Below are 22,687 nucleotides of genomic sequence, written 5' to 3' on the forward strand. Positions count from 1 at the left end.
GGGAGAGAGGGAGGGGAGAGAGGGAGGGGGGAGAGGGAGGGGGGAGAGGGAGGGGGGAGAGGGAGGGGGAGAGGGAGGTGGAGAGGGAGGAGAGGGGGGAGAGGGGGGAGAGGGGGGAGAGGGAGGGGGAGAGGGAGGTGGAGAGGGAGGGGGAGAGGGAGGGGGGAGAGGGAGGGGGAGAGGGAGGGGGAGAAGGAGGGGGGAGAGGGAGGGGGAGAGGGAGGGGGAGAGGGAGGGGGAGAGGGAGGGGGAGAGGGAGGGGGAGAGGGAGGGGGAGAGGGAGGGGGAGGGAGGGAGAGGGAAAGAAAGAAGACAGGAGTTTGTCTCGCGAACAGCGAGCTCATTTGAACGCCGATATGAGCGCCTGCGGCAGGTTGCCGGTGTCTGGGCGACAGAGGAGGGCGGACTGACCGTGAAGACCTCCGGCTGCGGGAAGCTGCAGGGCGCGCCGCGCGCGGCGGCCACGCGCGTGAACGTCATGTTGGTGCCGGGGCGCAGGGCGACGCCGAACAGGCGCAGCCGCACCTCGGAGTCGGCCAGCACCTGCATGCGGCCTTCCTCCACCTCCACCTTCTCCGCCTCGATGCGCAGCGACACCACCGACGCCACGTCGCCCTCCGCGGAGCCGGCCGTCTGCAGCCGCACCTCCTGCGCCCGCGACAGTCCCGGGGCGGAGGCGTCCGCCGCCAGGGGCGACACCGTCGCCGGCTGCAGCCGGGACTCCGGCAGGCTGACGTTGCGCCGCTGCCGCCGCACCACCCACCTGTAACACAGCGCCACACGGCCTGCTCAGAACACAACCCTAGCCGTATTCGCCAATGCAGTTATACACTAGTAATGTGCGCGATCGCCTTGACGTTGCTCTCGTAAGACCTAGACGCGGCGTGGTACATCGTGGGGGAGGGGTTCCTAAAGAGACACCGGAATCGTTTTTAAAAGCAATATGTTTTCAATTTGTTTACAAAACAACCTGATCCCTCTACATCTACATCCACACTCCGCAAGCCACCTGACGGTGTGTGGCGGAGGGTACTTTGAGTACATCTATCGGTTCTCCCTTCTATTCCAGTCCCGTATTGTTTGTGGAAAGAAGGATTGCCGGTATGCATCTCTAATCTCTCTGATTTTATCCTCATGGTCTATTCGCGATCCCTTTCAAAATACTCTCCATTGCAATTGATACATTTGTCCCATCGGTGCTTCCACTGTTCGAAACATTATTATAGTCATCTTCAGAAATGGCTGGCACCTCCCTATTTCCCTCCTCCACCCCCCCCCCCCCCCCCCCCCCTTGAGTCCTTTAGTGTTGTCAAATCGTTGTCCTTTCGTGCCCCTTTTCATGCGTGGTACTAAGAAGAAGTCGCAAGGAGCCAGGTCAGGCTTTTAAGGAGCATGGCGCAGCGGAATCATACCATTTTTAGTCAAAAACTAACAGACGGCTGTGTGTGCAAGTGCATTGTTTTGATGGAAGAATCAGTCTCCTGTCTGCCACAAATAGGGTCTTTCTTTATGACAATCTTCTTAAAAATTCCAAATTAAATTTGAGTGCAACCTCTCGAATTTTTTCAATATTTTCGTCGATTCGGGCTATTGATGGACGTTCAGAACAAGCTTTGCCATCAATCGACACATTGCCATTTTTAAATCGAGCAAACCACTCATACAGTTTCCCCATATCGTCAAGTCGGTAAGCTTTATTCAATATTAAAATAGTTTCAGCAGCATTCTTACTAAGTAGAAAAAAAAAAATCACAGCTGCAAGTTCTTCACTTGAACTTGCCATCACAAAAACCGAAAGAATAATAAAAGAGCGCTAGCAAAAACAATCACTGCAGAACAACACGACAGGCTAGGTCGACACAACACAGGCGGCACTGAACTAGGAATGAGTGCATAATACACGCCCAACGGCGGAAATGCGTACCACACAACTTCCAGCCACGGCAGTGTTATTCCTCTGTTTCTTCTTTTTCTTCTTTTTCTTTTTGGTAGGGTACCCTCTCGTAATACGCACGATACTGGGCAACGACAGCAGAACGTCGCTAATCCGACCTCTGATGGTCGTACACACGGCATCCCAGTTCTGGTGTTTGTTTATCATCGTCTGCGACATGAATCCGTAGGCAGATGGCCGTTGCTAGATGAGATAGTTCGATCACTTTTAGTATGAAATAACTTGTTTCTAACTCCATCAGTAAGTGTCATTGTGCACGCATTTGCTTTACAAATTAGTGACACTGTTGTTGTTACATACTGAAGTGTGTAATACTAAATTATGGCACCAACTAAACGTAAAAAAGTGACGGTCACTCTACAACCAGCCCAGTGACTTAAGTTGGTCAGGATAGCTGATGCTGAATTTCGTTCACAATATCAGACGTTTTGTAAAAGCCTGCAACTGTGTCATGTTTTGTAAACAAAATAGTGGAAATGATGATTTGCATGTGTGTGATATTCTTTTTTATGGAGGCGACACAATACCTTCTGACTTCGGAAAGATACAAGAGAAGTAGAAAATCACACATGCAAACATCACCAAACATATTTATGTAAACAAATGCACAAATGCACCTGAAAATGGGAATAATCCTCGAAACGCGTAGTTCTACGCAACAAAAAATAAGAAACTGGTGAAGTTCGCATTATTTAAATCATAGCTGACGCTGACTGCACAACGGAAGCAGATTTAACTGACAGTCAGCTCATTAACGCTGGAACTCGAACAATCGATGAGAGAGAAAGAAAGATAATGAGAACAAAGACACTGAACCTACGGCTGGAGTATCACAGACGTGTGCTAAAGAAGCATTTGATATATACCCTCAGTTCATCGAACGAATCTCTACGACTACCCCAATAGACATTTTCTTGATTGGGAAATGGTGGAACTTCGCGACAGTATATAAATTGTCGTCTGCTAAGCAAAAGAACATTGCAGACTTTTTTCGTCACGCTTAAGACCAGAACACTGTTTACCATTTGATTTCTAATGTTTTAAACAGTTAAGTACAAATCAGTTGCGTGTCAATGGACCACTGTAGTGAGATACGTACAGATGTTGAACTTCCACTCGCAGTAACAATATATTTCCAGACGATACAGTGATTTTACAATACATGCGCTAGTGTATATTAAACTTTCGTGTAAGGTCTTTTAGTGTGTGAATGTTTTCATTTCGTTTCTGTTTTTACATGGAACAATATACCTGGGTTACCAGGCAAAATATCGTGGCATGCAGTCTACGTAATATAGCTGTAATCCCGAAACTTCACCGCGTACTCTTTACGCTGGTAAAATTTCAAGTATCATATCAGAAAAGTACCTGTCGACCAAGTATGCCACATGCAACCGAGGGGACGGGAGGGGAGGGAAAGTTTTATACGCAGTTAAAATAAATAAATAAATAAAAAAATCAACTGTCAAGCCTCAAACTTGGAATGCTGCAAAAAAACTTTGTGGAACACTTTGCGAAGGCGGTTACAGTTCAAACCCTACCGTCTGCACCCCTTTTAACACTTAAAGGCCGGCGATTACGTCCGACGCCTTCAATATTGGATCACAGTGCAAGAAGCACTTGAAGATCAACATGTGGCGTACAAGCTGATATTCAGCGAGGAACCAGCCTGCTAGTTACGTGGAAAGGTTAATTGCCAGAATGCGAGTGTTGAGTCACTCTTCCAATTGTGGCTCATGAACAGGATTTGCCGACTGTGTCACAGACGCAACCCTATTGGCGTTTTTTTTTTTTTTTTTTCCCCCATGACAAGACTAAGAAGGGTACCGCTAATCTTGGTGTGTTGCACTTGTGGTTGTTCCTGCAAGTGAATCGGAAAACTTTATCTTCCAATAAGACACAGTCTCAATGGAGCAAGAATGTTCGCCACTGCCTAAACGACGCTGGATTGTGCGTAGTGAAAATGAAGTGCCTCTTTTCCCTCCCCACCCCCACCAGCCCACACTCACCAGGTCGCTTGACCTAACGTCTTGCGACTTTTTCCTTTTGGTGGGGAGAGGAGGGGGGGAGTGTACTTTAAGAACCGTGTTTACATACGTCCACTGCCAAAATCACTGGAACAGGATGTTGTCGCACAAGGCAGGGAACGAACTAGATTACCGCTTCCACATGTGTCACAGAACATATAAAGAATGCAAAACGCAAACTTGTCGATTTTATGGTCCTATTCATGTATCAACCATATTTGTACACATCATACTTTAAAAAATATAGAGATTTGAAAACGAGAGAAAATAGCCCTGCATTGCTTGGCACTTTTCGTGACGGATCCTGGAAGCTTGAGGCTATGGTCACGCTGACACAGACACCGGACGATTCGGACGACGCCGGCAGTCGGTCAAAGCTGGCCAATCCTTTCAAATACGTTCGTAGCAAGTTTGTGGTCTGAAAGAAATGGCTCTAAGCACTACGGGACTTAACATATGAGGTCATCAGTCCCCTAGAACTTCTAACTACTGAAACCTAACTAACCTAAGGATACCACACGCATCCAGGATTCGAACCTGCGACCGTAGTAGCAGCGCGGTTCTAGACTGAAGCGCCTAGAACCGCTGGGCCACAACGGCCGGCTGTGTGGTCTGAGACAGACTTCATCGACTGTCATCGGATAGTGGTCAGAAAAATACAAATACGTTTGTTTTCTTCAGCGAATACGGGCGACATTACATTGCAGCAGCTGATGAACTGCTAAACCCAGCTTGCTGTAAAAACATTTTGTAACAACTGGCAGTACATCTCGCGTATTTATAGTCTTCTTAAAAAATAAGTATTTCCGTTCTAAAATAAAACAATGGATGATTCTTTTATGGTGCAAGCATTACCTTTGCCTCTAGTAGCGTAGTTGGCTGGGGATTTGTGGGGAGAGCGGCTGTGTTGGGAGTCGCAGAGAACGTCCTGAACTGAAGCCTACACTCACATAATTTGTAATTAGTAAAAAGGGCCCCTCCATACCCACACTCGCATGGTGACCTTTCAAAAAGATCTACTGTCACCTCTGCTTTCATTACTATCTAAACAGAATTCCGCCGAAAATGCAGCAGTTTATTTTCGCCTGGCTTGTTAACCATTTGCAGCATTCAGAGAAGCGCTTTAAGTGGCAAATTTTCAGCAAAACCTATATATTTCTTTAGCTGCAATGTTAAAATTTGTTTCTTTTACCCAAACATAGCGCATCTTTCATTGCTTCACCTTATTAACATGCTGTGCGGACACAACTGCGAGAGGATTCTGAAACTGTTTTTTATTAGGTGAAGAACTGAGGAAAAGTAAAGTGAGTAGCTTACGAAAAAGCACTTCTTCGGTAGAAAAGTGTGATGGCTTCACATACGTTGTTCAAAAACCCATAGCATTTTTTTCTTTCAGCAGCTATCGATGGTCTTCGAAAATTACATCTTTTACCGAAAAAGTCTGTTGTTACTGAAATAACACGGTAGCTAACGTAGTTTTACATAATGACGATATGGTAAAATACTGTCCAATTTGCATGTTATGATTTGCCAAAATCTCATTTCGATAACAAACCGTTGATGAAATATAAGGAATCTTGTGGATATTTCACTCTGGCTATATCAATGGCGTGGCGCGATCGCAAATGAGTGTGCTTCTCAGATTGATTTTCTCAAGATTGGTGGCAGATAAATGCCTCTAACCAAAACTAAAGAAAAATTTCATTGCACACCTTCCCGAATTTCGCTCTGTGTGCTACTTTCAGGTAAATATCACAATAACTATGACCAATAACGAAATGACGGGCACATCATCACGAACCTGACATATAAAGCGACAAGAAAACCGAAAATGATTTTTTTACCGAATATTTTCTGTAAAATCGTTTGAAAAAGACTGCAGGGCGCGCGCCTCGATTCTGTCATCGCTGACCGGCCGAAAGGTAGGAAACACTTATCGGTCTCCCCTTCCAAACAAACGAATTACTACCCCAGCGCTTTGGACGAAAACTGGTCACTGCGCATCGCCCATGGTATTCTGTGCGAGCTATATTTCCGGGAATGTAGCTAATCCAAATTTTAAAATATCGTTCATATACCTTGATAGTTCATTTTACACATTCAGTTTGAAATCTCGCCATTAGTCAAGCATGTGCAGTGATGCTGAAATGAAAAATGTCACTTTCCAGTAATTTACATTCCTTAAGATTTGTACCACACTTTCTTCGCAACGTAATTCCGCTGGAAATAAGTACAGTTTTTGAATGTCAAATTACAATGCTACTTGTCTGTATTCACCACTGACTACGTGTGATGTAAAGGCAACAATGCTGTACACGTGAAGTATGTGCAGAACATTCCCTTCTGCATTATCATGTGTTCGTAAAAGTAATCCGGTAGTTGGAATAGCCCAGCAAGAGTATTTTTTTTTTTTAGACACATTTGTATTCGTCGCATCTTTAGTAAAAAAGACTATCCTGCAAAATCTCCAGCTACATAAATGTTGTTGTACTCTTCAGTCCAGAGACTGTGATGCAGCTCTTCATGCTACTCTATACAGTGCAAGCTTCTTCATCTCCCAGTACCTACTGCAACATACATCCTTCTGAATCTACTTAGTGTAGTCATCTCTTGGTCTCCCTCTACGATTTTTACCCTCCACACTGCTCTCCAATACTAAATTGGCGATCCCTTGATGCCTCAGAACATGTCCTACCAACCGATACCTTCTTCTAGTCAAGTTGTGCCATAAATTTCTCTTCTGCCCAATTCTATTCAATACCTCCTCATTAGTTATGTGATATACCCATGAGTTGCCAAGTCTACATTTATTATCCTCTCTACTTGGACCACCATCAGTTATTTTGCTCCCCAAATAGCAAAACTCCTTTACTACTTCAAGCGTCTCATTTCCTAATCTAATACCATCAGCATCACCCGATTTAATTCGACACCATTCCATTATCCTTGTTTTGCTTTTGTTGATGTTCATCTTATATCCTCCTTTCAAGACACTGTCCAACCCGTTCAACTACTCTTCCAGGTCCTTTGCCGTCTGTGACAGAATTACAATGTCATCGGAGAACCTCAAAGTTTTTATTTCTTCTCCATTGATTTTAATCCCTACTCCGAATTTTTCTTTTGTTTCCTTCACTGCTTGCTCAATATACAGATTGAATAACATCGGGGGTAGGCTACAACCCTGCCTCACTCCCTTCCTAACCACTGCTTCCCTTTCATGCCACTCGACTCTTATAACTGCCAGCTGGTTTCTGTAAAAATTGTAAGTACCCTTCGCTCGCTGTAATTTACCCCTGCCATAAATGTTCAGGGATTCATTTGACCGAGCAGTCGAACGTACTACGACCAATCTGTTGGCCGTGTCTTACCGGACGTCCAGCGATCGAGACTTGCGGACGAAGTTGGTGCCACTACAACAACAGCTTAAGGGCGCGATCGACGCCTTGCAAATTGCCAGTACGCTGCAATCAACACTGCATTCACAGTGCCTACCACAACGCTGTCAATGATAAAGCACTCTGCTTTGTGTTCTGGCTAAAGTTGGCAGCGGGAAGAAGCAATAAGCATCGGCCCAAAGTCGTCGGACTTCCGTCGATTTCTCCATTTCCAGGTAAGAGGTCACATATCACATGCTGTGTTTGTATACTACTTAACCGAGACACAGCTTATATCGATTTCACATGTACATATTCAACAGAAAATTGTAACTGATATCACTTGATCTCATTTTTCGCTGCGACTTCTATAATGAAATATCGAGACAAACTTCTAGGTAATCTAACATTATTAGATAATGTCGCTGAAGCCACTTCCAGAGATGAAACTAACTAAAATATTCCAGGATAGGACACAAAATCTTCATCCCCCTCGATCCAGCATAGCATCGTCATAGCACCGTTAATTTGAATGAAAAAGTGGTAGCGGAAGTGAAACTGCTGCAGTGGAAGATGTAGAGAGCGATTACATACATAGGAGTTCATGTTAGAGAATGTGCCTGTGCAACCGAACGCCTCACCACGCAGAACAGGGAGTGCCACATCATAGTACCATATCATTCCCATTCCGGCAAAACATCCATTTCCACCTAAGTGACTGAGTAATGGCGACTAGTCTGAGATTGTGAATTATACATCAAGTGTAATACAATACAGTACCACACACAGTCCCTTTCCCCCTTTAATCATTCGCCGGCCTGTGTGGCCGAGCGGTTCTAGGCTACAGTCCTGAACCGCGCTGCTGCTAAGGCCGCAGGTTTGAATCCTGCCTTGAGCATGGATGTGTGTGATGTCCTTAGGTTAGTTAGGTTTAAGTGTTCTAAGTTATAGGGGCCTTATGACCTCAATTTAAGTCCCATAGTGATCAGGTTGAAATATTTTTTTTAATCATTCAACGGACCAACTGACTGTAGTCGCTTTCGGAGGCTGTTTCCAAGCACCCAATATTGAGAGGGTCGTGCACCGACTCAATTCTATGTACACTTATAGACAACTTTATAATGCGACTGTATTCACTCTGCTTTACTTACTGTTAGTGGAAAGACGTTTCAGGTTGTGGCACGAAGTTGATCCTCCGAACGAGTGGATCATTCGCAGATGGTATCGACAGTTTTTAGGTGTGTATGTATAGGAAAGAGTCCTGACCGCTCTCGTGTTCCTGAAGAAAATGTTGCACGAATTTAAACTGCTTTCTAACGTAGTCTTCAAAATCAATTCGTCGGGCCATTCCGGAGTTACAACTACCTACAACAACAATTAGGCGTGTTTTGATACGTCGGTTGGTTATGAAGCAGTACAAGTTACAGCTGTTACAAGCTCTGCGTCCTGATGACAAACGCATACGTATGGCATTTTGTAAAGAGATTCTTGATGCTATTGACAATGCTAACACTTTCGAACAACGCATCGCGTTCAGTGATGAAGCGACTTTCCATGTTAGTTGCCAGGTAAACAAACACAATGTTCGAATTTGGGGCCTACAGAATCCAAATGCAGCCACTGAACATGTACGAGATTCGTCTAAAGGCAATGTGTTTTGTGCGGTATCCCGATCATCTGTTTACGGCCCATTCTTCTTTGATGGAAACACGGTTCACGGTCAGCAGTATCTCGCTATGTTACAAAATTGGCTGTTTCCGAGGATGCACGAAGACAACTTCATTTTTCAACAAGACGGGGCACCCATTCACTGGAGTCGCCAAGAGCGTGAATATCTGAATGAAATTCTACCGAACCGTTGGACAAGTCGTCCGTCAAGGAGCTGGCGACGTAGCTTGTCTCAGCTGGACTCCACGGACACCCTCTGACGTTTTCCTGTGCGGTTTCGTTAAATACAATGTTTATGTACCACCACTCCCACAGAACCTAGAAGAGTTGAAGAACCGGATGCGTACTGCCATAGCATCAGTGACGAAGGACATGCATGCCCGAGTATGCGAGGAATTTGAGTATCGATGTGATCTTGTTCGTGTCGCTGATGGAGGACATATTGAACATCTGTACTCTGAACTTGAGAGGATCGTAAATGCGTGTGTACAGTTTCATGTTCGTGTGTCTTGAAGTTTAATAAATACATGCATTCGAAATACGTATATTCTTTTTGAAACACCCCGTCCAAACACAGCTAATAAAATGGTTCAAATGGTTCTGAGCACTATGCGACTTAACATCTGTGGTCATCAGTCCCCTAGAACTTAGAACTACTTAAGCCTAACTAACGTAAGGACATCACACACATCCATGCCCGAGACAGGATTCGAACCTGCGACCGTAGCGGTCACTCGGTTCCAGACTGAAGCGCCTAGAACCGCACGGCGACACCGGCCGGCTCACAGCTAATAGATCTAGAGCAATAAATAAGTAAGAAATAATTACTAACAGCAGACTTGGAAGCTGTGAAACACGGTGGTGAGCAAAACTTCAGCACAAAATTAACTTTCGAATGATGTGTCACTGCCAATGCTCGATGAAAATTTGACCACACATAAAAAGTAACTGCTGTAATATAATACAGAAGGTAACTGAAAGATCTAGTGAGACGAACGGAAAGGAGATTTTTATAAAGACAATTATTACACTGATGTCACCGCGATTCATGTTGCTCTCCCTGAATTGAGTCACATCAAATGAAGACTTGTAATTGCAGACTAAAAGGAAATTAAATTGCAGGGCAATGAAGTATTGTGTTACTCTACATTTAGAAGACTGTTTAGATGTCTACCACACCCAACAATCATACTAGCTGATGTAGAAAACGATGTTTTCACAGCACGCAGCAGGGCATTTAAAAACCACGGTATCGGGTTAACAGGTTGTGTGGTGACCACGGGCGGCAAATGCATGCTCTGCAGCGTGCTCCCTTGCTGGCCACAGCGATGGTAAGCAGTTCCTTCGGCAGGGAGTTTCTTTGTCCAACAACGCGATTGCCAACTGTTGGATGGTCGTCGCTTCCTGTCAACGCGCTGCAATTCGTCCCCCAAATGCATCCCATTCGTGAGCCATGGGATTTAAGTCACGGCAATAGGCAGGCCAGTCAATTCGCCGAATATCCGCTCGTTACAAGTGCTCCTCTACCTGCGCTTTTCGATATGGGTCCTTATACTGCGCACCTAGCATTACTGTTAAATGTGGTTGCAGCTGCGCCCGTCAATTGGCGTGGGCCCCTACTTGCCAGTTGCAGAACTTAGCGGCCATCTGCTGCTATAGTTGACAGTGGTCGACCACCTGCTCTCACTTGGGCAACAGTGCCTGCGGTTCGGAACGCTCCCCATGCACGTGAAACAACTCTGTAAGCAATACCAAACCCCTGCGCTACATTCCTCACACTACTTCCATTTTTCCGATGTTTCTTCCTCGTGTAAAGTCATCCAGATGTTGTCTCCGGGCCATGTTGGTGTGAAGAACACCACTGTGGGGCACCCAAACTGCTCGCTGATTGACACACACTGTCTTTTTCCCGTTTCTTCAAATGCCTCGTCTCCCATTTGGCGCTATAGTAGTGCTGGTATCACGCCGTGTGATGTCCAGCTTTTTGTGGATGAGTGGGAGACGTCTGGCAACATGCTCCCGCACTGTCATTTATTTCCAGTTGTTAATAAGTTAATCAGTATCGTCCTTAAGTTTTGTAGCCTACTTTTGCAGCAATCTGGAAGGGTATTTTACAAAATGATCTGTTATATGACAAGTTTGACAGCAGCTAAAGGTGATGCATTACCAAAGAATTACCACTAAAATCCAACTGCTACTCAATTTTTCGCAGATTTATCCAATGTAGTTCCAACAGCTGTACGGGATGAAGAGGCGACGATTGGAAATGTGGTAGGAGTGGGGAGTTTGGTGTTCTGTTGCAGACGACGTCGTTACACAAGAAGTCGACATTTTAGTACTTTCTCCCAAAATAATCGAGGGCAGAATTGGAAGCGAAAGCATCAAATGTTTTATCAATGATGCAGCAATGGTGAGTACACACCAAAATCAACGAACATCGTAAAACAAACTTCTTTTCTGCTGAAAGTACACTACTGGCCATTAAAATTACTACACAAAGAAGAAATGCAGATGATAAAGGGGTATTCATTTTACTAGAACTGACATTTGATTACTTTTTCAGTCAATTTGGGTGCATAGATCCTGAGAAATCAGTACCCAGAACAACCACATCTGGCCGTAATAACGGCCTTGATACGCCTGGGCTTTGACTCAAACAGAGCGTGTACAGGTACAGCTGCCCATGCAGCTTCAACACGATACCACAGTTCTCTGAGAGTAGTGACTGGCGTATTGTGACGAGCCAGTTGCTCGGCCACCATTGACCAGACGTTTTCAATTGGTGAGAGATATGGAGAATGTGCTGGCCAGGGTAGCAGTCGAACATTTTCTGTATCCAGAAAGGCCCGTACAGGACCTGCAACATGCGGTCGTGCATTATCCTGCTGAAATGTAGGGTTTCGCAGGGATCGAATGAAGAGTAGAGCCACGGGTCGCAACACATCTGAAATGCAATGTCCACTGTTGAAAGTCCCGTCAATGCGAACAAGAGGTGACGAATGGTACCCCATACCATCACACCGGGTGATACGCCAGTATGGCGATGACCAATACACGCTTCGAATGTGCGTTCACCGCGATGTCGCCAAACACGGATGCGACCATCATGATGCTCTAAACACAACCTGGATTCATCCGAAAAAATGACGTTCTGCCATTCGTGCACCCTGGTTCGTCGTCGAGTACACCATCGCAGGCGCTCCTGTCTGTGATGCAGCGTCAAGGGTAACAGCAGCCATGGTCTCCGAGCTGATAGTCCATGCTGCTGCAAACGTCGTCGAACTGTTCGTGCAGATGGTTGTTGTCTTGCAAACGTCCCCATCTGCTGACTCAGGGATCGAGACGTAGTTGCACGATCCGTTACACCCATGCGGATAAGATGCCTGTCATCTCGACTGCTAGTGATACGAGGCCGTTGTGATCCAGCACACGGCGTCCCGTATTACCCTCTTGAACTCACCGATTCCATATTCTGCTAACATTCATTGGGTCTCTACCAACGCGATACGATGAACCGCAATCGCGATGGGCTACAATCCGACCTTTATCAAAGTCGGAAACGTGATGGTACGCATTTCTCCTCCTTACACGAGGCATCACAGCAATGTTTCACCAGGCAACGGCGGTCAACTGCTGTTTGTGTATGAGAAATCAGTTGGAAACTTTCCTCATGTGAGCATGTTGTAAGTGTGTCCACCGGCGCCAGTCTTGTATGAATGCTCTGAAACGTTAATCATTTGCATATCACAGCATCTTCTTCCTGTCGGTTAAATTTCGCGTCTGTAGCAAGTCATCTTCGTCGTGTAGCCATTTTAATGGCCAGTAGTGTACGTGGCAGTGACTAGAAATCTTATTCTCAAATTAGGAGAAACTTCAGTTCGCAGGAGCCGTGTCTTGGATATTTCAGAGTGCACTTAAGCGAAGAAAGTTTTTTTCGGCTCACTTCAGTAAAAACAATAAGAACATTTACAAATCACGCGCAAGCGAACTAGAGTTGGAGCCATTACTCAAAGCCACCATTGTCAGTAGTAAGACAATACCACAATGTCGTCTTTATTGCCACTGTTAGATTCTCAGCATGCGTGTGTGCCCAGCGGTTGCGTTACCAATCTGCAGAAGAACACCTATCAGATATACAGAGGGGTGCACGACGCAGGATAAGAGGACGCATGCAACAAAACACCACTACAAGCTATTGCTAGTAATTTTGGGAATGTGTGCTGCAGATGCAATGTAATGGCGAGTCACAGAGTTGCATGCTGTTAGTGGCAGTAAGGCTACACTGAGATGGCGAGGCAGATCACTGGGCACCAAATCACAATGGAGGTTCATTCAAAGCTCTAAAGACAGAAAAAAGGAAGGCATTTATTAAATTATACTCTTTGCAAAAAGCAACAGCTAAAGCAGTGTAGAATAAATTGTCAAAAGATTATCTTGTAATCGTGGAAAAACTAATAAAACCTATTTCGTCAGAGAGTGGCTCACTGTTTTGTTCGCAAAAAAGGTAGGTAGGAATGTATGTAGGAAGATTGGAGCCTAAAGTCCCGTCGACAGCGTGTTCATTAGGGACGGAGCGCTACCACGGATTACGAACGAACGGGGGGAAGGAAATCGGACGTGCCCTTTTAAAGGAACCATTCGGGCGTTTGCCTGGAGCGATTTGGGAAAATTATGGAAAACAAATCTGGGTCCCCCACGAACACGAGTCCAATGTACTAATCACTAGGTCCCATCGGTCAGTACAAGACAGAGGTGGCAACGGAAGGGAAGTTCAAAAAATGGCTCTGAGCACTATGCGACTTAACTTCTCAGATGATCAGTCGCCTAGAACTTAGAACTAATTAAACCTAACTAACGTAAGAACATCACACACATCCATGCCCGAGGCAAGATTCGAACCTGCGACCGCAGCGGTCGCTCGGCTCCAGACTGTAGCGCCTAGAACCGCACGGCCACTTCGGCCGGCGAAGGGAAGCAATAAGCACACCTGTAGAAGTGTGATCCATTACATGTTGTGTTGCAGTGTCATCTGAACGTTGATATTAGAGGAAACAACGATGTAGGTAGATGTGGCCGTACTTTGTATTCAAATCTAAAAATCCTTATTACTGGGGAATAGTAATTAACATTGCCAGTCAAATATAACATCAGGAACTGCTCAGGTTCGGAGCACGATGAGTGCAAACAGCTGAGGGAGCATCACTGGTACGTAATGCATTTAACACATGTTTAACGCTAGAAAAGCACACTGGACTGGCATTAGGAAGGACGGCGGTTCAAACCGGCGTCCGGTCATCATCTAGGTTTCCCGTGGTTTCCCTAAATAGCTTCCGGCAAATGCCGGGATGATTCCTTTGAAAGGGCATGGCTGATTTCCTTTCCCATTCCTCCATAAACCGACGAGACCGATAAGATGGCTTTTAGGACCTCTGCTCCAAATCAACCAACATACTTAACAGTCGTTTCTATTCTCCTTTTGTACTTTGAACAGGTATGCTTTTCACTGGTAATAGAGGCAGAGTCGGTTTGCATATAATAAACTATTTGACAATTTTCGTTTATACGGTGCATCCCTAAACTTGTCAACCAGCAGCCAATAAGGGATATGCGGATTCGAGTTTCACCTAGTCCCACCAAATTATTGGGCGACGTTTAAACAAGAGGTAGTATAGAAGGTATTGTGACTCTAGATTTACCAAGTGTGATACAGAACCTTATTAGAATTCGTTTGAGAACTGTCGAAGGCTTGTGGTATATTATATATATTTGGTGTATAGTTATTGGATTTCATGTATTTTATTTTTATTTCGCATTGTATTATTATTACTATTACTGCTTCAAGTTGAAAAATAGTACGCCTGCCATGTTGCATAATGACTGTATGTGACATATCCAAAAAAGGAACAGACACATATTGATATCTTCAAACGTTGAAGACCTAATATCGGTAGATTATTGTTTTCACTTTTATCTTTTTTATCGTTCCACACCTTCGCCCAGTAAACGGAATAATTGCTTTGTTGTTGGAGAGGCTATTTTACGCGCTGTCGGTTCTGGGCGCTTCAATCCAGAACCGTGCTGTTGCTGCTACGATCACAGGTTCGAATCCTGCCTCGGGCATGGATGTGTGTGATGTCCTTAGGTTAGTTAGGTTCAAGTAGTTCTAAGTCTAGGGGACTGATGACCTCAGACGATAAGTCCCATAGTTTGTAGGGCGATTTGAACCATTTTTTGAGCTACTTTACGTCGTAGCAATATAAATATTAATTTAGAGAAAGCTCCGTTTCGGTTCTGCATTGTTTATATTTATTATCAACAGAGAAACACGTAAAAGGGTTTGTTTGTAAACGAATATAAAACAATGTTTGAAGAACAGCAGAAAAGATGCCATTTGGACAGAAAACCTTAACAGAGTGCGGTAAGTTCATTCTAAATAGGGAGAGACCGTCAAAAACCTCGCTTAGCTGTCTTCAACAGTTGACACAGTAGATGGGATGCAATGTATTACGTGACTCAACGTTAGACGACTAACATATACAGTGATTCGGTCAAAAATATGAACACACAGCCAGAAGTGCGTGCTTGAACATACTACGTAAGCGTGTAGTGGCGTTGTTATATTTGAGGGCTGACGGCACCAATACAGTTCCAACAATACGTTGCAAGTGTCTGTCACGGACAGAACTGTTTCCTGTGTAGTGGTCGTCGAAGCGGAACGAAATAGAACGACGAGACTCTTCCGGGGTGAAATGTATTACTGCCTAGACACCTGCCACATTCCCTGTCTTCCCGAACTATCCGTACAGCTGCTTGAATCTTGACTTTGGTTCATCCTTACCTCATCTGAAATGCACGATAATACAGGGTGCACACAAAGTCCGGGAACACTTTCAATAATAAAACATTTGATATGCGAACCATGAGTTACGCAGCAGAGATCAATAAGGTAATCGAATTCTTGCCATACCCGTCCCAGCATGGCATCGTCGACTGTGGCAGTCGCTTCCCGTATTCCCTCCTGCAGGTCTGCTACATCACGTGCTAGAGGCGGTACATACACCAGATCTTCAATGTGTCCATACAGAAAAAAAGTCACACGGAGTGAGATCTGGAGATCGGGGAGGCCATTTCCTGAAACAGCTGTCCCCTTCTGTAGCACGGCCGATCCATCGATGCGGCAGCTCCGTGTGCAGGTACCCACCAACTTCACGGTGAAAATGGGATGGAGCCCCATCCTGCCGAAAGATTAACGGAGACATCGATTGCATTTGAGGCATCAGCCATTGCTGCAACATGTCCAAGTAGGAATATCCAGTGACAGTGCCCTCGGCGAAGTAGTACAGTTTTCGAGGTGACAACACAAATAATATTTACCTTTGGGGAATCACGCTCAAATTCAGTGCATTCGTGTGGATGCTTTGTACCCCAGACCCGACAATTATGCCTGTTCACTTTCCCATTAGTGTGAAAAGTGGCTTCGTCGCTAAAAATTAAGCGATCAACAAAGCCATCCCCATCCTCATTCAATTGTTGCAACTGCGAACAAAACTCAAAACGCTTGTCTTTATCGTTGTCATTGAGCTTCTGCACTAGCTCCAGTTTGAATGGTTTCACAGACAGTTTCTGTCGCAGGACTTTCCACATTGTCAGCGGAGCCATTTCGACACGAGATGCAAGACGCACCGATTTCTTTGGACTCCTTATGAATGTCTCTGGTACGCGCTCCACATTCATTTCACTCACACTGGGACGTCCGCTTCTCTTTGCCGGGCACCAGCAACCCGTCGTAACGATTTTGTTGTACCAGTGGTAAATAGCCTTCCTTGCAATTGGCTTCTTACCGTACTTGGTTCTTAATATCCGCTAAACAGCTGTAGCACACTTGTTTTTGTCGAACTCCAACACACAGAAAGCTCACTGCGCACCTGAACTCGCTGTGTGTCGGAGTAGCGCTGACTATCGGCAAATTACCAAACTACGCTGTGGCTGTACACATTAAAAAGAAACTTTCAGGGTTTCTCTTCAAAATGATGTACGTATGATATCTGCACAATGTTTGGTTCTTGTGCGATAAATAATTGGAAGTGTTCCTGGACTTTATGTACACCCTGTATTATAAATGTGAAAGCAACTGCCTGTTACCATTTCACAACTATAACGCCGAACCTATTTTGATGAAATTTGCTTTGGACATAATTTGAAACCGAGCGAGATGGACTCGCATTCGGAAGGACGACGGTTCAATCCCGCGTCCGGCCATCCTGATTTAGGTTTTCCGTGATTTCCCTAAATAGCTCCAGTCAAAAGATGGGATGGTTCATTTGGAAGGGCACGGCCGACTTTGTTCGCCATCCTTCCCTAATCCGATGAGAGCGATGACCTCGCTGTTTGGTCTCTTCCCCTAAACAATCCAATACATAATTTGAACGCTAAGGAAGAACATTGGCTACTTCAGAAAGTGAAGTTCGTAATGCAAGATATTTATTGATTTGAAGAATATTTCGCGAATTAGGGGAAATATTGTTCTTTGAAAAAGCTATTTACTCTTCGAGTTTTGACCACATTTGTGAAACTGCTTTTATTGTTTGACATGATCTACATAATACGATTCAACGTAATAAATACAATAATCCATGCTTACATACTAATAATAGTCTAAAGTTCAACACATTTTAGCCGTCGAGTGTCACGCGTCTGTTGCAGCTGAGACACTTTAAGACACTCAACGACGGCGTCATTTAAATGACAAACAGATGCGTCGTGCCTTTACATGTTGAACACTGAAGGCTTTCTAGTGAGGCAGTATCCGATGACGAGATGCGAGCACAACTGCAGGTAACAGGCAGCTGCCGTTATTGTAAGTACAGTAGCTTACTGGTCATCATTCATCGTAACAAAACTAGCGGGTAACGGCTTGTATATGGATAAACGCACAGTGCGTGAATTGCATAGACTGGTAGGAAACTTGACATAAAACGTGTAAGAATCGTAAATTACTTTGTGCCACAGTAAATAGTGTGCGAGACTTCAGTCCGTTCTACTTTTGCATCACTCTTTTTCGATAAACCTCGTACTGCGCACAACCCGGAAGTTCTTTCTCGCACCTTGCCCATGGCGGCGGCGTGTAGAGGAAGTAAGTGCGTTTTAGCGACGAAGGTCACGGCCACCACACACTAGTATTTCCCCTGTGCTTGCGCAGTTGGCCACGCAGCCGCATTTCGTTCGCAGCGTCCGGCTGGCGCCTTCCGCATTCCTACCCTTCCGTCAGCCCTGTGGGCGAGGCGCCGTGCCTCGCAAAACGCGTCGTGTGATTGGAAGAACGGTAAGAACACTAAGTTTAAGGCGTCGCCTGCTTGAGAGACGGTTTTACCGACAGAGCTCCCGCACCGCTGGAGGACCATCGGATGAAAAAGTCAGCCAACACCATACACATGTAATCGTCCCAGCATTCACTTTAAGTTATCTAGTACACCCTAGGCTGCTATTGCGTTATGTGGGTCCAGTCCTTAACCACTGCAACAGTCTTGTCTTTTATCGCAACGGTTACGGCGACAGCAGGGAGAATCCATTGCATTAGACGTGCCAGTTGTGTCTAGAGTTAGAATCCCTTCACAGAAAATGATGGTAACGGTGAACCAAGACAAATCCAGCTTCAAGAAGCTATACGGACAGATTGAGAAGACGGAATGTGGCAAAAGCGGCCGAAAGTGTTAACACTGGGTAACGTGACGGACGTTGGAAATGCACGAATGCACGTCCTTTCACTACCACGAATTTTTTGCGAAACCTATCTAGCTAGTCTGTTCGGTGTTCGTAGTGACCACAGAACACTGCGCCAGTGTTTGAAGATGCATCTGTGCAGAATTCGTTCTGTCGAATCATCGCCAGCTGAAGACAGCAGAAAGCATGTAGTTTTCTGTCAGTGGTTCATGCCGTATGGAACAAGAATATCCGGTGGAGCGGACTCCTTATAACATATTTTGACCTGAGACATAACTCCGCTTTCAGAATTTCATCCATTGTGGCTACTGAAAACCCACGTCAGCTGTAAAACTCCTTCTGAACGCACAAGTAGAGGGTGTTCAGTGTGCAGTGTCGTTTAGGCGCATCTTCAACACACTGAGACTTCATAGAAGACTAAAACTGTGGGTAGGGCCAGAACTCTAACCTGGGACCTTTGTCTTTAGTAAGCATCACATACGCGGCACAGTGAACTAAGCGCTACGTACAGATGGCCGTGCGGTATTAGCCGAGCTGTCTAGGAAGCTGCAGGCATGGACTGTGCGGCGGGTCCCGGCGGAGGTTCTAGTCCTCCCTCGGGCATGGGTGTGTTTTTCCTTAGGATAAATTAGGTTAAGTAGTGTGTAAGCTTAGGGACTGATGATCTTATCAGTTACGTCCCCTAAGTTTCACACACTCTTGAATTTTTTTTTTTTTTTTTTTTTTGCTACGTACAGATGGTGCAACAATTTGTAAACACTACACATTAATACCATCTATTAGTAGGAATGGTTTCCTCTGCGTAATGCTACGCCTTATGCAGCCAACAATGACTTACTTCGTTCAGCTCCCTCCTATTGTTGTTCTTGTGGTCTTCAGTCCTGAGACTGGTTTGATGCAGCTCTCCATGCTACTCTATCCTGTGCAAGCTTCTTCATCTCCCAGTACCTACTGCAACCTACATCCTTCTGAATCTGCTTAGTGTATTCATCTCTTTGTCTCCCTCTACGATTTTTACCCTCCACGCTGCCCTCCAATGCTAAATTTGTGATCCTTTGATGCCTCAGAACAAGTCCTACCAACCGATCCCTTCTTCTGGTCAAGTTGTGCCACAAACTTCTCTTCTCCCCAATCCTATTCAATACTTCCTCATTAGTTATGTGATCCACCCATTTAATCTTCAGCATTCTTCTGTAGCACCACATTTCGAAAGCTTCTATTCTCTTCTTGTCCAAACTATTTATCATCCATGTTTCACTTCCATACATGGGTACACTCCATAGAAATACTTTCAGAAACGACTTCCTGACACTTAAGTCTATACTCGATGTTAACAAATTCCTCTTCTTCAGAAACACTTTCCTTGCAATTACCAGTCTACATTTTATATCCTCTCTACTTCGAGCATAATCAGTTATTTTTCTCCACAAATAGTAAAACTCCTTTACTACTTTAAGTGTCTCATTTCCTAATCTAATTCCTTCAGCATCACCTAACTTATTTTGACAGTATTTCAGTATCCTCGTTTTGCTTTTGTTGATGTTCATCTTATATACTCCTTTCAAGACACTGTCCATTCTGTTCAATTTCTCTTCCAAGTCCTGACAGAACTACAATGTCATCGGTGAACCTCAAAGCTTTTATTTCTTCTCCATGGATTTTAATTCCTACTCCAAATTTTTCTTTTGTTTCCTTTACTGCTTGCTCAATATACAGATTGATTAACATCGGAGAGAGGCTACAACCATGTCTTACTCCCTTCCCAACCACTGCTTCCCTTTCATGCCCCTCGTCTCTTTGTAACTGCCATCTGGTTTCTGTACAAATTGAAAATAGCCTTTTTCTCCCTGTATTTTACCCCTGCCACCTTCAGAATTTGAAATAGAGTATTCCAGTCAACATTGTCAAAAGCTTTCTCTAAGTCTACAAATGCTAGAAACGTAGGTTTGCCTTTCCTTAATCTTTCTTCTAAGATAAGTCGTAGGGTCAGTATTGCCTCACGTGTTCCAACATTTCTACGGAATCCAAACTGATCTTCCCCGAGGTCGCCTTCTACTAGTTTTTCCATTCGTCTGTAAAGAATTCTTGTTAGTATTTTGCAGCTGTGGCTTATTAATCTGATAGTTCGGTAATTTTCACATCTGTCAACACCTGCTTTCTTTGGGATTGGAATTATTATATTCTTCTTGAAGTCTGAGGATATTTCACCTGTCTCATACATCTTGCTCACCAGATGGTAGAGTTTTGTCCGGACTGGCTCTGTCAAGGCCGTCAGTAGTTCCAATGGAATGTTGTCTACTCCGGGGTCCTTGTTTCGACTCAGGTCTCCCATTTCATCTTCATCTACATCATCTTCCATTTCCATAGTATTGTCCTCAAGTACATCGCCCTTGTATAGACCCTCTATATACTCCTTCCACCTTTCTGCTTTCCCTTCTTTGCTTAGAACTGGGTTTCCATCTGAGCTCTTGATGTTCATACAAGTGGTTCTCTTATCTCCAAAGGTCTCCTTAATTTTTCTGTAGACAGTATCTATCTTACCCCTAGTGAGATAAGCTTCTATATCCTTACATTTGTCCTTTAGCCATCCATGCTTAGCCATTTTGCACTTCCTGTCGATCTCATTTTTGAGACGATTGTATTCCTTTTTGACTGCTTCATTTACTGCATTTTTATATTTTCTCCTTTCATCAATTAAATTCAATATTTCTTCTCTTACCCAAGGATTTCTATTAGCCCTCGTCTTTTTACCTACTTGATTCTCTGCTGCTTTCACTATTTGATTCCTCAAAGCTGCCCATTTTTCTTCTACTGTGTTTCTTTCCCCCATTCCTGTCAATTGTTCCCTTATGCTCTCCCTGAAACTCTGTACAACCTCTGGTTCTTTCAGTTTATCCAGGTCACATCTCCTTAATTTCCCACGTTTTTGCAGTTTCTTCAGTTTTAATCTACAGGTCATAACCAATAGATTGTGGTCAGAATCCACATCTGCCCCTGGAAATGTCTTACAATTTAAAACCTGGTTCCTAAATTTCTGTCTTACCATTATATAATCTATCTGAAACCTTTTAGTATCTCCAGGGTTCTTCCATGTATACAGCCTTCTTTCATGATTCTTCAACCAAGTGTTAGCTATGATTAAGTTATGCTCGGTGCAAAATTCTGCTAGGCGGCTTCCTCTTTCATTTCTTAGCCCCAATCCATATTCACCTACTATGTTTCCTTCTCTCCCTTTTCCTACACTCAAATTCCAGTCACCCATGACTATTAAATTTTCGTCTCCCTTCACTATCTGAATAATTTGTTTTATTTCATCATACATTTCTTCAATTTCTTCGTCATCTGCAGAGCTAGTTGGCATATAAACTTGTACTACTGTAGTAGGCGTGGGTTTCGTATCTATCTTTGTCACAATAATCCGTTTACTATGCTGTTTGTAGTAGCTGACCCGCATTCCTATTTTCCTATTCATTATTAAACCTACTCCTGCATTACCCCTATTTGATTTTGTGTTTATAACCCTGTAGTCACCTGACCAGAAGTATTGTCCCTCCTGCCACAGATCTTCACTAATTCCCATTATATCTAACTTTAACCTATCCATTTCCCTTTTTAAATTTTCTAACGTACCTGCCCGATTAAGGGATCTGACATTCCACGCTCCGATCCGTAGAACGCCAGTTTTCTTTCTCCTGATAACGACATCCTCTTGAGTAGTCCCCGCCCGGAGATCCGAATGGGGGACTATTTTACCTCCGGAATATTTTACCCAAGAGGATGCCATCATTTTATCATACAGTAAAGCTGCATGCCCTCGGGAAAAATTACGGCCGTTGTTTCCCCTTGCTTTCAGCCGTTCGCAGTACCAGCACAGCAAGGCCGTTTTGGTTATTGTTACAAGGCCAGATCAGTCAATCATCCAGACTGTTGCCCTTGCAACTACT

At 44.4% G+C, this 22,687-nt stretch overlaps 1 protein-coding gene across 3 annotated transcripts in view; it reads right to left on the reverse strand.

Moving 5' to 3' along the window:
* The window catches only part of LOC126356038 (unextended protein-like), a 482,388-nt gene that overhangs the window by 142,530 nt on the left and 317,171 nt on the right, over nt 1–22,687 (reverse strand). For all 3 annotated transcript variants that reach the window (XM_050006719.1, XM_050006735.1, XM_050006726.1), the window contains exon 2: nt 412–763. In XM_050006719.1, the coding sequence (XP_049862676.1) occupies nt 412–763 (352 nt within the window). The remainder of the gene's footprint in view (nt 1–411; nt 764–22,687) is intronic.

This window comes from Schistocerca gregaria, chromosome 1 (assembly GCF_023897955.1).
Source record: "Schistocerca gregaria isolate iqSchGreg1 chromosome 1, iqSchGreg1.2, whole genome shotgun sequence".
Taxonomy (NCBI): domain Eukaryota; kingdom Metazoa; phylum Arthropoda; class Insecta; order Orthoptera; family Acrididae; genus Schistocerca; species Schistocerca gregaria.